The 16503-nt window shown below is 38.3% G+C and overlaps 1 protein-coding gene across 4 annotated transcripts in view; it reads right to left on the reverse strand.

Moving 5' to 3' along the window:
- LOC140657982 (contactin-6-like) overlaps positions 1-11203 on the reverse strand; it is an 85847-nt gene extending 74644 nt beyond the window's left edge. For all 4 annotated transcript variants that reach the window (XM_072875803.1, XM_072875800.1, XM_072875801.1 and 1 more), the window contains exon 1: positions 11047-11203. In XM_072875803.1, coding sequence (XP_072731904.1) covers positions 11047-11188 — 142 coding nt within the window. In that variant the 5' untranslated portion in view covers positions 11189-11203. The remainder of the gene's footprint in view (positions 1-11046) is intronic.
- Positions 11204-16503: the final 5300 nt, after the last annotated feature.

The following is a 16503-nucleotide window of genomic DNA, read 5'->3' on the forward strand; positions in this document are numbered from 1 at the left end:
TACAACCTCAGCAGTTTTTAAAAGAAGCTCATCATTATGATTTGCTATAAGCATTTCTAACATCTGTGTCCTGAGTGGACAATTAGTTACCTTCACTTGCTTATGACTGTAATGAATTAGGGGGCCCATTGGTAAGTGTGGGTCTGAACTCAATGCCTGATTCAGAGGAATCAGGTCTCTTACAGCAAAACAGAAAAAGCTGAAAAAATAGAAGTAGAAAAACTGGAACTTATTGGATCTTTCAAATTATCTCAAATTCTGGGAGGTCCCATACTTGGCCAGATTTTGGGTTTGTTTTTTTCTTCTTTCACATAGAGGAAGTCCCAAACTTTTGTTTGGCTAAAACACTGATACCTACTGTGCCTGTTGCCAAAAGGCTGTGATCATCTGTTCAGACCACTCCAGAAGACCTCCTGCACAGCTAGACACGTCTCTTGCTTCTCCTCAGTATTGTTGTACTGAATAGCCTTGTAGGAGACTAGTACCAGCCTCTTGCAGCTTGGTTACCAATAGGGTGTGTTATGGAAATATCTTTCTTTCTCCAGATATCTCCCAAAGGAATGGCTAACCTCATTTCCTACAACTTTGACTGGAAAGTAAACTCTTTTTTCAGCTTTCAGAATTGTAGTAAACTTGCTAAACAAACCCTCTGACGGTTCCTTTGTCTTGATAATAGAGTCAATACATTAATCTTTTCCCTTTACCATCTAATCTCAATTTTTTTAAATGTTCTAATTGATTTTCTATGAATTCAATTCTGAGATTAAGAGCAGTGTTATCTCTAAGGTGTCTGAAAGCTGCTTAACATTTTCCATTTCCTGATTTTTAAATACTTGCATTTTCCACTAAACACCTACTGAGTTCTTCTGCTCCTTCCCTGTTTGAAGTACATGTGAGCCTCCACTTTGTCAGTGTTGTAACATCACAGGGTCTGTAGGACTTGAAGCTGCTTCAGCCAGGACGAGCCTGGGCAACACCTGAGTGTCTCCTTTCACCAGGACACGTTAAAAATCAACTGTAATTCTCACTTTTGTTCTAGTTTTCCACCCGAGGTGAACACTGCATCCCGTCCTGGTTAAAAGAGAAAGCTGCCCTCTCCTTCCCCCTGAAGAAGGCAGCCAGAAGAGCCCCGCTGCCGCTCTTGCCCCAAAGCCCTGCTCCTCTCTGCCCTAACAGAGCAGTCTGCCAAATCCAGGGGAAAAGCACAATCGCTGCGTCTTGTCCTTCTCCAAAGCTGTGTAATCAACCAAGGACCTTCATCAGTGCTCCTTTATTTAGTTAAATTGCTTTGGACCTTCTACGGGGAGAGGACCTGTAATTTACACATTAGGATGCACACGGGCCCCAGGTCTTCAATTCAGCTTAAATGGTATGAATAGCCAATCCAGGCACTAATTTTCAAGGTGGGGAACAATAATTTCTGCCACAGCCTCATTGTCTTTTTCAATTAAAGAGTGAAAATGCCCTTTACAAAGTAATATCAAGCTTCTCTAGAGGAAAAAATGGAAGGTCACAATTAAATTAAAGAGGGAGAGTAAGGGGGGGAAAAAATCCTTAGCTGACTTGATTTTTGTTCACGCACCAAGAAACCCAGTGCAAACAAACATATGCCATGAAGCTGTAGTGCTGGTCTACATCTGGTTTTTGTTATTTTTTCACCTTTTACAGAGTTAGCAGCATAAAATATTAAAGCTCTCTTCTGAACCGAACACAGGACTTGCACTGAGCAGTAAGTGTTGATGCAGCCTTAGGGCTCTTACTCTAAACCCCATCTGCAGGCCAGAGGCATATCCGAGGATCTGACCCTCTCAACGGGACGGGGACATAAGAAATATATTTTTAATATTTTATATTCCTGAACAGTTTTCTCACTTGTCACAGCAGAGTTCATTTGTCACCTGTCATCACAGAGTCACTTCACCGTCTGTATGAGTTTTCTCCAGATTGGAGTCCTCTTAAAAACAGATTTCTCTCTCCAGTCTAAATCTCATGGGCCAGATTTATCCCTGCCAGAACTATGCTGATTTGACTGACTTACACCAGAGATGGCCCTGGCCCCCTGTGGCGAACTACCTCTTGGCAGGGGTGTTAACTCTTATCCCAAACCTCCATCTTTCATTTATATTTCCCCCTGCTCTCACAGACATCTGGTTTCCCAGGGTGCATGGAGAGGGTTCGTGAACTTGCCCTTTCCCTTGGACATTGACCTTCTTGTTGGCAGTGAGCAGCCATACCCCTGGTCCTGCAGAGAGCCCCTTTTGCCTCCATGTCCAGGGTCCTGCTGGGTACGTCCTGTTAAACACCCCACAGTCCCACTTCAGGCTATTAATTTATTTTCATAACGCTTCTACCAACAAGATAATAATCAGAATACGTACAGTAAAAAAATGGCAATGAAGGGAGGGCTCTCATGCACTGCTGTAAGTGTGTAACAAGCATGTCCATGCGCGTTTCAGCCCTTCCAAAATTCCTGCCCAGCCCTTTGGAGATCTCGATCCAGCACAGAATTACTTCTTGCAGAATTACCTTGGGTTATCCCCAGACACCACTGCTTTATCTCTCTCATTCCAGCTGTAAAGCCATCGAAGACTTCCAATGGGAATTTCAAGATTTACCTGAGTGATTGATGTAAAGGATTTTTGAATGTGAATCTTGTAAGGGGGATTTCAGGTGTAGTAGACGTTATTAGTCGTTCTTTCAGTAGCATTTAGAAATGAGTATTTACAGCTCAGTGCATTCTCTGTACCAGATGCAGTTTGCCTATTGAGAAAAGCTATGCCTGTGGCCTTATTCCTTCACACCGTGGAATGTACCAATGACACATGCTGTTTCTCCTTCTTCAACATAAGCTACGGAATCGAGAAGTTTATCTTGTACCTTAAAACCTTTGTATTAGACAGGATCAACCTTATCTGCAAAAATAACTAATCAATTGATTTCATTATTTTTATTCAAAAAAAGCCAGTCATTTATTCCAAAGAATTTAATTCAGTTTTCCCTTGCAAGCCTCCACCTGTAACTTTTTTTTTGTCACACCAAAGAATGAAGAAGCTCATGTGGACATTATGGATATTTCATTCAATAATTTATTGGAATCTAAGTCATATTGTCTGCAATGAAAGTAGAGCAGATAAAAAGAAAATCACCCAGACTGCAAATATAGACTGGTTTTATCCTTCAAAAATATTAAATTTTATCAATCAGAATCTGGCAGCTCTGGGACTTGTAGATGCTTTGTTACCTACCATATCTCAAACACATATATTGCTTTTCCAATACAACTTGCAATGGGTTGATTTAGGATAAACACTTTTATAGGAACTACAGAATAGTAAGTAATATATAACTAAAAGATAATCTTCAAATACTTATACATTCCCTATTACTACTTTATCTGACTAGCTCACTGCCTGTAACACTCCTTACAACATCTCAGAAATGTATGTCTCCATTTCATAGATAAAGAATTCCTGTACAAGAGGAGTGAGAGCCTCCTTTTATAATAGAAGTTTAAGCAACTAACCTAAAGGAATAAAACAGCTTTTACAAAGTGTCCTGATACAGCATAGCCTTGAACATGGTGGTTAAGTACTCTGAGGTGTTTCAAACCATTTGAGAGAGAGAAAAATGCAGCTTGGGTTTCTGATGCTGCTTGGTCTGCTACGACATTAAACAAAAGGGGAATGTTGCTACCATCAGCTCCAGTTCATGTGTTCAACAAGAGAGAGGAGGTCATGACTGCATTTGGTGTTGATGGACATTAGATGGGCTCTGAGAACACAGAGCAGACTCAAACCTTTAGGGAATGATGGAGAAAGCAAAATCCCTTCATTATATAGACATACCCATATCTTCTGGTTTTAGGATTCCAGGCTGTTCTTTCTGTCTTCAGGAATGTCTGGATGTTTGCATAATTCTATTCTTGTAGTATCTGAGCTTTAAAGTAGAAATGCTATTATCACCCTGCCTTGTCCTGTCAGCAAGCAGGTGAAACCCTTCCCGGCTTCCTGCTTCATTACTGTTGAATGATGGTTGATGGCTCCTGCTTTTCTTTAAGCCTGTGAGAGCCTGTGTGTGCACAATCTTCTGCAAAGAAATAAATACTGGAAAGCTCGACAGAGATACAGAAAGACAAGCTGAACATAGTGAGGTCTTGCAGATCTTTGAGTGAATAAGCTGCGTCACTTATAGTCAGTTCTCTGCAAATATTCTGCTCAAAGTAGCCTTGAAGGAAACACAGTGTCCCACTTCAGAGTGGCTACAGCAGTGTACGGACCCCTTACAGCAATGCATATTAGGTTCTCACCATGTTCTTCCTAATTTTGTGGGGAAACATTGTGAAGAGGAAAAAAAGAAAATATGCCTGAGGCTGCTGGGTCTGCTCCATGGAGAGCATCCATTAAGCAAAGACCTTGATGTAGACTCCCACCATGGGGAACAGCTGGAGAGAGTGCTGCAGCATTGGCACAAATTGTCCATAACATTCAGAACTGATAAATGAAAGTTCCGTTTCTTTTTATTCCAGGCAGAATTTTGACAAAATATGGGCTTTATTTCCAAGTAATAAACCGAATTCTTGGTGTATTTATTGTAACTCATTCTATTCAGAAGCTTGCACTCCACCTACCCATATGCAGGGAGAGGTAGGTACTGCTGCTGCAGTTATATTGGATTCTTTAACTGTAGTTAAAAGTCCAAAAGGCAATTTTGAGCTGTAAGCCTATTTAGTGACATAAGGAGAGATGACAGTAGTATTTCCATCCTCCAGATAGAATCAATCTACTGGGAGTGTTGCTACTGCAGGTTGCATTTTTTTCTCACCTGCTGATGGGAAGATACAGATTGTGAGGTGTTGCCAGGATCATCAGGAGGGTTATGCAGAGCCTGGAAAAAACACTGTTTTATATCTGATTCTCCATATATCTGCAAGTTGAGATATGTTTCTGCATTAGATATAAGGAAGTCCTTTCAAAACAGAGAGGTAGGCTTAATGCATTGCTTAGCATTTGTAGGTTATAGAATGATGTGAATAGAGTATATGACTTTACCTGAAGTGTCCCTATAGAGGATAAGGGAATGTAGTAAATGAAGTAAAACTTTGGGGGATGTATCTTTGATGGTGACCTGCTTCTGCCACTGGAAAGCTGAGCTCTTCCTCCTCTGTGCTCTTCAGTTATCAATTGGCCATCCCTGAGTGCCTACTGAACACTAAATTGAGAAGCACATACATCCTTTTGAGAAAGAAAGAAGTTGCAGTGTTCATTCTTGCAATATAAGCTGCTAGACAGCCTGATCAGTATGCCAGCCCTCGCATGCAGTGATGAATTAACAATCAGTTTAAAGACCCAGAGAGCTTTACTCAAGGTGGTAGTTACAACATCTAGCACACCTTTTAATCAAATACAATTGTTACAGAGGGATTTCTGGACATACAGTACCACAATACAACCAATCCAGAAGTGTATGTGCCATTTAGACTAAAATTCATGCATGTCCACACTTTGCAAATTCAGACTATCTGATCTAAGTGTATTGATTTTTCTATTTTCTGTTTCAAAGCATATACTGCAAGTAAAAAGGGTTATGACATTTTGAGGCATGCTGTATTGCTTTGTGATGTTTCTGTAATTTGTGTGCAGTCAAAGGTAAATAACATGATGAAGTAATCAGATGAAAAGTGAGCTTTCATGCTAGCTGAGCATCTCAGACAGCCACTCTAACAGGGCTTTGCTAATGCTCAGACTGTCATGATCTAGCAAAGACTAAATGAACTTGATTCCTTTTAATATATTTCCCCTGAAATGGTTAAATGCTAATGATAGACTATTATTTTATGTTTCAGAATGGAAAAAATCTGTCCAGGAGGAATTATTGTTATTGTTTTAATTTGTTATTTCAGCAAAACTGTGTCTTCTTCTGTCTATCTGACAAAAAGCACATGAGAGCACTTAGGAGCTACAGATTTTATTCTGAGTGCTCCAGCACTGTCACTCTCATCCACGCTGCTATGAGCATGTCGTCGCTGGCCAAGAGGAGGAAGGATGCGTGTATTTAGAAAAATGCTATTGAGAATAAGCACCAAGCAAAACCCCTGAGCACCCCTTTGAAAAATGTGAGAATATGTTTGCAGCCCAAAAATGCCAAGGAAAAATCCTCCCTTGGTCTGTAGCACTGGGGGAAACTTTTAAATACGTGGTCCAGTGTCTCCATTGTGTGCCCTCCTGTGTGGTTCAGGACAAAATGACTAATCCTGTTCATGAATTTAAATTGTTGTCATTGTTTCTCAGAATTAATGATTAATAATGGGACCAGAGGTCTGAGAAAGCCGCAATCATCATGCGTGTTTATCAGCGATGGTAGAACAATTTGAGAATCTAATTTAACATCCCTAGGCAACTAGATGTTTTCAATTAATACTGAATTTTCTGGGTTTATGCCCTGAATAGTTATGAATTAGGTTCACACGTGAGTCTTTCTCATGGTGGAGTATTTTTTTTTCTAGTTTGTTTAATTGCACTTCTTGTTTCTCCTATGTATCTGTTAACGTCTCTGTTATAGACATGTATGAGAACTAAAAGAATTAGTAACAGGCCTGGACAGGCTGTTTTACTGCAGCTAGATATGGGGATTTCCCTCAAGACCAGTTGTTTGCACACAGTTACTTTTACTTAAAACTGATGAAATAATTAAAACAAATCCCCTGTGTGCCTTGGGATAGAGTTCTGGTTGAAGCCATATTTAAGCAGCTCTCTAGAACAGGTTTTTTTTCTTCATCTTTTTTAAGGCATGAAATGCAATTTAGATGCTCTTCATTAATAAAAATAGATTTTTGCAAAACACCTCATTAATATGGATATAAATGCATCTTGGCACCACAGAATAGGAGAAACTCCAGTTTTACTGATCAAAATACTTCTTTAAACATGGATGCTTTTTTCTTTTGTGAGTTTTGACTGCGACTGTGATCCTGCTGTCTCTGGCTCAGGAGCGATAGCTGCTGTGTTTGTGCCTGGTCAGGCTCTGCGGTGGCTTCGGGAGGTGGCTCTGCTGGTGGCGGGGCTCAGGGCAGCTGCTTCGTCAGAGGCATCTGCTCCGATGTGCATGCGGGAGAAGCAAAACCTGTGACGTCTGGGAAGCTTGTGCACAAGCATCTTCATTTCGGTTTGGAAACTAAGTTGTGTAAAACCTGAAGGAAAACCTTCCACGTCCCCATCTCTTTCTTCAAGCTGACTCTCTTGCATAATGCAGTTCACAAAGATGGATTTCCCACAGAGTTGTCTTTGACCTTCCCTTTAAGCAGAGCTGAAGCGTTACTGGTGACCTTGTGTTGGACGTCAATACTGAACTTGGAGGGCAGAAAGCACCATGTGGGTGGCAGGTTGTGACTTGGGAGCAAAGCTCAAAACTCACATCCGCATGAGGACCCCAGCGTCTGTGACAGGCTCTGGCTACACAAGCTGGGATCTGACACCAATGCTTTTTAACCCAACTGAAGATCCAGATCAACAGCTCCAGCTCTCACAAAACACACTTTAGCTTTTCAAAATATACTGCTTGCTGGGTAGCAAGAGACGCACAGGATTTATAGGGAGCTTTCAACTTTATTTATGACAAAACAAACCTTCACCAGGAAGTACAAATAACATAGGACTGCCATCCTGTGTATCCCGCTAATGCATTTATGTGCTCTTGCTCTGCTCTCTCTCACCAATGCTGTCTCTCATTTTCAGCTTGTAGCTTTAATAATCTATGCCACTTCCTTCTGTACAATATTCCTCCTGCAGCTTTCATTTGACAGCTCTTTTTTTAATAGAGGATAAGCATGAAACTCCAGCTGAATCTGAAGACATATTTCTAATCTCATACTGCATTTATTTTGCTACTCAGAGAGCTCACTATCTTGAGCAGAGGAAAAAGTATTTTTCACATATTAAGTTGAGATGTACAATAGGTTTCCAGAGGTATTGTTAATTCAAACTCAGAGTTAGTTACCTTGTAGTAAAAAGACAAATACACATAAACCCTGTTACTTGGATAATAGGCTTGATTCAATTATTTATCATGGCAATTGCAATAATATGCCAGGCAGCCAATTTCAGGGAAGAGTCCCATTTTGTTAGGTATTGAATGAAAGTGTCATAATATCAACATGCCTGCCTGCCTGGATTTTAAGATATAGCCTGAAGTATTGGTTGAAACAAAGAAATAAATTGGATGGCAACATGAAAATAAGAAATAAGAAAATGTTAACTGTGAAATAACTGTTTCAAGGTAATTTGTTCCACTATTCTCATCAGGCCATTATAACATTTTCCATGTACTGGGTTTTTTTCTATTGTAAGACAAGTTAAAACTCATAGTTTCACAGTGATGGCACTAAATTGAAGCATTTCCCTGTATGTTTGTGTTAGCCAATGTAAATGACAACCTTCAATTTGTCTGTCTTCTCTCTTTTATACAGGAAAGGATGTAAACGTCTGTCACCGTTAATGAAAAAGTAGTGCATTTCTTGAATATGGGATATATTTACCATTACATATTTGCTGTTAAGAACTGGAGGATTAAAGCAGGATGGTAGCTGTGGGTTTGTCTGCTGCTGTGCACAAACGAGACCCAACTTTGTTGTGACCTGCTCTCCACAGTAACATTGGGAAGTGTCTTGGTAGGGGTATGAAGCTTAAGTAAAGGAACTGCTTGATATTTATCCCATTTTGATTGTCTTATATTGGCATGAAACTTCAGGCTACTAGTGAGTTAAGTGCTTCAGAGGGAACGCTCCACCAGCACAGAGTATTAAAGAACTGGTGTTTAACAGCTGGAAATACTTAATGCCATGGACAAAGTCCATTTTCTGGCAAACAGGTCCTCTAGCTGTTAAGTGGCATCAGCTGCATTGCACTGAGATGTGCTTTGCCTCAGACAGGCGAGAAATCACACATGGTTTCTTTCAGGTTTGCATGTCTGAGTGCAGATCCCTGGCCCACAGCCACACCGGGAGTAGGGGAATTGCAGGAGGGCTCTGCAGAGCCACCTTACTCTCTGTGGGAAGGTGCACACCCATGTTTAGATCCTTAGTAAACTCAGTCTCGTAAAGAAAACTATGCATCGTGATCTAGTTTCTCTTTTCTACTAGGGAAAACTTCCAAAGGACCACATTTCCAACAAGAGCTTGAAGATGAGACACTTCTGTGCTAACCAGCATGTTTCATTCCCCTGAGGACTATCAGGAATGCATTTGTGAATGTAGGGACAAACATGGACCAGCATTCTGAGAAAGGATGTTTCTCCTCTCTCTTCCTTACCAGTGAGGCTTTCCCCATAAGCTTTCTTTCCCTTTTTTCACTGTTTCAGCTTTCTCTAAACCCTTCTCCTTGCAAAGAATTAAAACAATACAATTTTCCAGAGCTAGTTTTGGTCCTACACATGGTTATGAAATGGCAATAGGTAAAAGTAAACACAGAAAACCATAGGAAGGAAGTGCAATTAAATATTATGCAAAGGAACATTGGCCAGAAGAGCTGTTTATATACCCCAAGAGCTGGTGCACCAAGCCAGTGTGATTCACTATGGGCTGGGAGAGCAGTGAATGGGAAACCAAAGTGCTTCAAGGAATTTGAATCAGGGATAGAATTGTCCAGAAAAAGAGGAAATCTTTGAGTAATACGATATGCTGAACAATCACCAGAGCCTTCTCTCTTTCACAGATATTCCTGTCTTCCCACCCCCCCCTTTTTTATTTTTTTATACCTCCTTTCTGCCTTCATTTGAGAGCATTCCTTTTCTTTAGGCCTTTCCCCAGCTCCATTCCTGGCCTGTCCTGGTTTCTTGGGGATTACAGATTCCATAGACAATTTTGAGGTAGCCATCTATTCTTGCTTCTTTCTAAAATAGGATTTGTTCTGTCACTAAACAATTTTCATCTCCAGATCTTGAAATACTTTCCCATACAGGAAGACTGGCTTGCAAAGATGTTTCAGAAAAAGTGGGAAAATAATGAATAAAAATTTTTGTTTCCATTTGACCAGCTCTTGGGAATCAAAAGCTCTTTGTGATATTCAGGGTAAAATATTATTAAATGAGATACTAGTGATATACCGTTTGATCAGCTTTACTAAAAGAGAGTCTGTGAACCATCCTGACCTCTAATGTCTCCTTTGTATAACCCCTGCGACATGAGATTTGCTATGAGAAATGGAATAAGATTAATAATTAATACATTTGCTGGTGTCTGAAATAGCGACACAAGGCTGGCTTTAGACACATATTTTATTAATGAGGTTTGAAAACAATTGCTTTCTCCCAGCAACAGACAGCTCAGACCTTTATATTGAAGAAAAAGGAATGGAGGTAATATCTGGGGTTTTTTTGTTGTTGCTGTTGTTCACCCCGCCGGGCACTAACAGAACTCAGTCACCACATATAAACGTTGTGAAAAAGATTGTGAAGTTGTGAAGAAGTGAAATGGGGAGCAAGCTTAAAATAAAATTTAAATCTTCTCAAGACAGCCTATGTGCTCTACCCAATCAAGCTGAAATATGAAACATTTTAGAGCATAGCTCACCATTTTGCACACTGTGTAAAGAAAAACAGTGTTTCTTACTCTGTTAATGTAACAAAATATCAGTGTGGCAATTAGGGGCACAATGTTTTTATGGCTCAGACCTCATTACACTACAGAAAACAGAAAGCCTAACTTTTTGCAGCATTCCCCCCCCTACTTATAACTACCTGCAATATAGCAAAGAAAGCACTGCCTTAAAAAGTGGAAACACCTTTATTAAGTGAAAATAATTGCACTCATCTTCCTTGACCTTTCAATTTTCTGAAAGTTATTCTTGTTCCTGAGAGCTAGCAGCCATCAGATGTCTGGGTTTGTTATTAATATTTACTAGGAACAATTTTTTTTTTAAGAATAAGCATTGCTGAAGTAAGCCAAACCTTTTGAACAGAATCACCGATGATACTTTAATTATCCAATAAATTAGAGTTCATGTGCAGAATTAATCAGAAAATAATGCTCTAATAAATATGATCTTCCCAACTTACATGCAAATTGAAGCTTGGCCTTCCGGCTCAGAATTGTTCCAAATGAATTTGTGGCCAAACACTGGTATGTTCCAATATCCTGTTTTTTATGTGGGTTATTGATTGCCAAGCTGCCTCCAACCAACCTGTAGTGATAACTCATGGTAAGATCAATATCTGTGCCATTTTGCTTCCACCTTTGAGGGGAAAAAAATCAAATTATACTTATAATTTACAGAGCCTATTCATATTTATCTTAAATAGTGTGCTGTAGCATACCTGTAATGATAGAAATGTAGTTAAATATCACAAAATTATATCATTTTTCACACAAGACTGCTTCTTATATCAATCTTAATGATATCAATACGGTTCTTTGAAAAATCTTTACTGCTTTTATGCTAGTCACCAGTGTTCATCCAAATGTCTACAAAAAGTAATTATAAGTTATTCATACAAACTAAGCTATCCATGCAATTGGGAGTATGGTATATGCCTCGACTACAGCTATCTTATTTTTTATAATATAAATGGTACCTGAATGTGCTTTACAGTCCTTGCAAATGATGTCATAAATTTGGTTACAAAAATGGTTTGGAGATACAGATCAGGAAGGATTACACTTCAGAGGGCAGATGAAAGCAGAGAGAGAAGTTTTTATACAGCAAGTTTGAGACTGATAATTTAGTGATGAGAATGCTGCTATTTTAAAACATGATTTATCCCTGTTAGTCCACTAAGTAGAAAATGGATTGTATCTGCAACATTACACAGCTATTTACAAATGTCAAAATAAAATGTATATTTCAAAGAAAATAAATATCATATGTTTTAAGAAGGGAAATTTTGTGGCTTTACAGTTAGTCACATAAGGGTTGAATTTTCATTGTCCACATGAGGTCCAAAGGAAGAATAAAGGACCTCAGTCACTGATGTCTGCAAGCTTTGGGCTTGTTAATGCCACACTTTAGGTTGTCAGCAATCCTAAAACTACATTTTACTACAACAACTACAACAACTTCTTCTCCTAATTTTGTACCACAACCATTTCTGCAGCCTGTATCATTTCTGTTGACCTATGTGGGCGTGATGCCTACCCCTCCATAGGATGCAAAGACCATGCAAGAGTTGCTAATGGCTCACTTTGGGTTTGCAGAAGGCTTTATGGCAGTCCTCGAAACAAGGGCAATTGTCTCCTTGTTAATTATCTGAAGGATCACAGCATAAAAAATTTCAATTTCTTGTTATTTGCAGAGATGAACTTACTGACAGTGATGGTAGTTTCCATGGTTGAAGCAAACTTGCACCATAACTATATTCCTGGAAGATCTGACCTGGATATACAGCACACTACTTCGATCACCCACAGACCTTTCTCTACACGATCAGACTGCACAGGTAGTTGTTCTTTTGGAGGAAGATTTTCAAACTGTGCTGTGAAATGCAATTCTGTGTTCCAAGGGAAATCTTGACAAATATGTACAGAGGACGTGAGGATCCTGACCTTTCAAGTGGGCACTTGTTTTTAAAGATGAGTAATGACTGATTAAAATATGAAATCAATGAATTCTGTGAACAAATTCTAGTAACATTAATTAATTTATCTGGTTCTGCCAATCACTGCCTCCTCTTTCATGAATGCATCAACATTAAGAAATTTAGATGCAACAGTGGATCATCAGTAATTCTTCCTACCAATTGCAGCTGATTTTTGACCTTTCTGTACCTCTGCTCTATTCCTTTTTTATGTTTTGATTTAGTTGGTCTAGGGTTTTGCTGTTGTCTTGGGGTATATTAGCTTTTTTTTTTTTTCAAATATGAGCAAAATCTTAGCTGATGCCCATCCGTGAGCCTGTTCTATGAAGCAGTAGTCTCTATCAGTGTTAGGATTTTGCCATATTTCAGGATTTACATACAGTACATGCTGTCCAAAACTTTCAATTTTCTAATATAGAATATTCTGGTATTTAGTTTGCCCATTCTCTTTAATTTTGGAATCAATCACTGAAATAACTGCTGTCATCATTACATGGCTACCAATTAAGCTCTATAATTGTTTTTCAAAACAAATGCAAAGTTGTTGGCTTAGTTGCCGCAAATGAATTCTTCACAGTATCCCCATAATCATTCTAATCACCGTGGTACAATGATTATTAAACTTTGCGTATAGATCAGGGGTTCATCTCCCAGTGTGGGCTTTTTTCTAATTAATATGTTTACATCACTGAAGGAAGTGAATTAATGAATTCCTGTGATAGACAATGATTTAATGACTTTGTGTGTTCTGCAGTATACTGTCTAATACACAGAAATCTTTGAGAATTGTTTTAAGAAAATTGTAACATAAGCCTGTTAAGGCAGGGATCACCTACATATTTTCGTGAACTTGTTCATGTAACCATTGGAAAATACTTTTCATCAATTATAGGAAATGCATCCTGGACCAATAGTTTCAGAACCTAAACTTTAAAAAAAAATCCTATATTCTGATGCTGAATTCATTCGTTCCCTAGGAAGGTAAGACTTCTCAAATCATATTGATATGTCCAAACTTAAAAGAAGCCCTGTGTTTTATGAATTCATAGAACAAATGATCATATTCTATTTGCTTCAAAATCTATCTTTTTATAGAACACCAGTTATAAAATGTTCCCAAAAAATTCATTAAGTGAAAGACTTTCAGAACATATATATGTGGGACCTCCCCCCTTCCCATCTTGATTTAAAGATCTCAAGCAAGAGGTGTTCTATTCTCTCTTGTTCTCTTTTCTTAAATTGTTACCTATTTATCCTAACATTCAAATACACCAATATAACAGCATTTTCCAGGCCACCGGGTTATATTAAATCTTTGATGCTGGGCTTATTGGGAACTTCCTTCTAAAGTACACTGCAGTCAAATCACTGATATAAGGATAAACTTGTAATATATGATTATTTCCTCTTATTTATACTACTTAATCAATACTTGTGATTTGCTATTCAAATAGTCTCCATCTCCAAGCAAATAAAAATGAGGACAAGTAGAATTTATTAATGAACATGAGTATGTGAGTAATGTGTGTTTACAATGCAACTGGAAATTATGCAATCTGTCTTTAGGGTAATATAAAAGAATTGCAGAAAAAATAATATAATTAATTTCTATCATGTTTTCACTCTGAAAAAACATTGATCTAACTAAAACTGTTCAAAGAACACAGAAGCACATAAAACTTATAAAAATGGTGAAATATTAGAATACAAATATTCTTACGACTTGTTTGAGAAATGTCAATATGTCTCATTATATACAAGTTGACTGCTAAGCTGCATACCCACAGGTTTCTCTGGTGTTTAGACTTCCCTTATCCTCTCTGAGTAGAATTTCTTCTGGGCCATGTATCTACTGACACCATGATCCCGACATGTCTCCCTACACCCTGAGCCATGTTCAAATAAATCCAGCAGAGCTGAGGAGACAGAGTCCTCAGCCTGGAGCCACCACTTTATAGAAAAAACATAGGCGCGAGGCATCTGGCTTGCAATCCAACACTTATACAGGCTGATGATGAGCTTCAGAGCAAGAAGATTGTTTCAGGGAGATAAAACTGCTGTTTGGTCACCTACAATCTTTGATATTTTGGTAACAAAAATTTTAACTTTTAACATAAGATTATGATTTTTGATAAGTGGATAATTAACCAGGAAATTTCTGCTCACATCTGTAAGGTTACTACACAGTGCTATGTAATGTCTAAGTAGCTATAATTAAATGAGTCCCATTTCTATGATTAATGAATCTGGAAAAGAGTATTGTTCCATAGAAACTGTTTAGAAGAAGGAAAAATTTCCTTTCAGAAGATGTGACTTGTTTTTGGAAATGAAATGTGAAGGTGTATCAATTTCGGTGAAACTATCAATGTATGAACATTGAAGCAATTAAGGAATTAGTAAAAGATCCCACTTAGGCAATGTGCAAATATTTTGGATAAATTCAAATGTAATATTTCATTAATCTGTTTTACTTGCCTTTAAAAAAAGATACATTTAGGACTACTAGAATTGCCTGCTGAAAGAGCTTTCTCCAGCTCTACAAGTAAAATCCTGGAAATTTTACAAAGCACACATGGCTGTGTCATGATTTTGTACTAAAGTTATCATAGCTAGAAGCTCTTACTTGTAGATATCTTTCCCTAATTTGAACTACTTTCTGTGTGGATATATGCATACATGATTTAATGAATTAACTTTTCAGTGTACTGCTATAATAAAAATACCTATTTTTTTAAGTCTTCATTGTCTTCTATGTTTCTTACATTATTTGCATTCAAATGGGAAAAAAACTTGCAAAACCCCCTAGTATACAGTATTTCCATAGAGGAAGAAAATAGAAAGTTTTAAAGCTATTGACTGTGTACAAGACAACAAAGGTTGAAGGCATTTTTAATTCTACTCCACTTTTGAAGCAGAATCTGCAATGAGTCAAGTGACAGCATTTTAGTGAACAGGTACACTATAGCAGGGTTATCATTTGTTTTTCAAGGGTATGACTAAGATAAATATATTTTGGGGGTTACTGGGAATCATTCTACAATTTTATGCAATGATTATAAACATGTTTTATGTCATTTGCAGTCATCATAGACTTTGTGCTTCTGTTCCCCTCACCTTTATTTGTCTGTTACTGTTATCTTCTGTGGTACTTTGATTTGGATTGAATTTGAATCTTTTAATCTTATTTTACTGCATCATTTTAAGTTATGCTGAAATATTAAAATATTGTTATAATGAATAATGCTTATACTGTCCTTGGATTTCTTATTTATTTGTTCAATTGGCTACTCTCTGTGAACATTATTGAGGGGAAAAAAAGCCTCAATGTCAAATTTGCATGAAAGTGCTAGATTATGTGATTATTCTGAATACTGAATGTAAGTTCAGAAAAAGAGTTAGAACTAATGTCCTGGTTTCAGCTGGGATTGAGTTAATTTTCTTCCTAGTAGCTGGTACAGTGCTGTGTTTTGGATTTAGGATGAGAATAATGTTGATAACACACTGATGTTTCAGTTGTTGCTAAGCAGTGCTTACACCAGTCAAGGACTTTTCAGCTTCCCCTGCTCTGCCGGGTGCACAAGAAGCTGGGAGGGGGCACAGCCAAACTGGCCCAAGGGCTATTCCATACCATATGGCGTCATGCTCGGTATAGAAACTGGGGGGAGTTGGCTGGGGAGCAGGGATCGCTGCTCGGGGATGGGCTCGGCATTGGTCAGTGAGTGGTGAGCAATTGCATTGTGCATCACATGTTTTGTACATTCTGTTGTTATTATTATTATTATTATTATTATTATTATTATTATTAATGATTTTCTCTTCCTCTGCTGTCCTATTAAACTGTCTTTATCTCAACCCATGGGTTTTAGGGTTTTTTTGCAATTCTCTTCCCCATCCCACTGGAGGTGGAGGGGAGGGTGAATGAGCGGCTGTGTGGCGCTTAGT

The sequence above is a fragment of the Ciconia boyciana genome, chromosome 11 (genome assembly GCF_034638445.1).
Source record: "Ciconia boyciana chromosome 11, ASM3463844v1, whole genome shotgun sequence".
In the NCBI taxonomy this organism is placed as follows: domain Eukaryota; kingdom Metazoa; phylum Chordata; class Aves; order Ciconiiformes; family Ciconiidae; genus Ciconia; species Ciconia boyciana.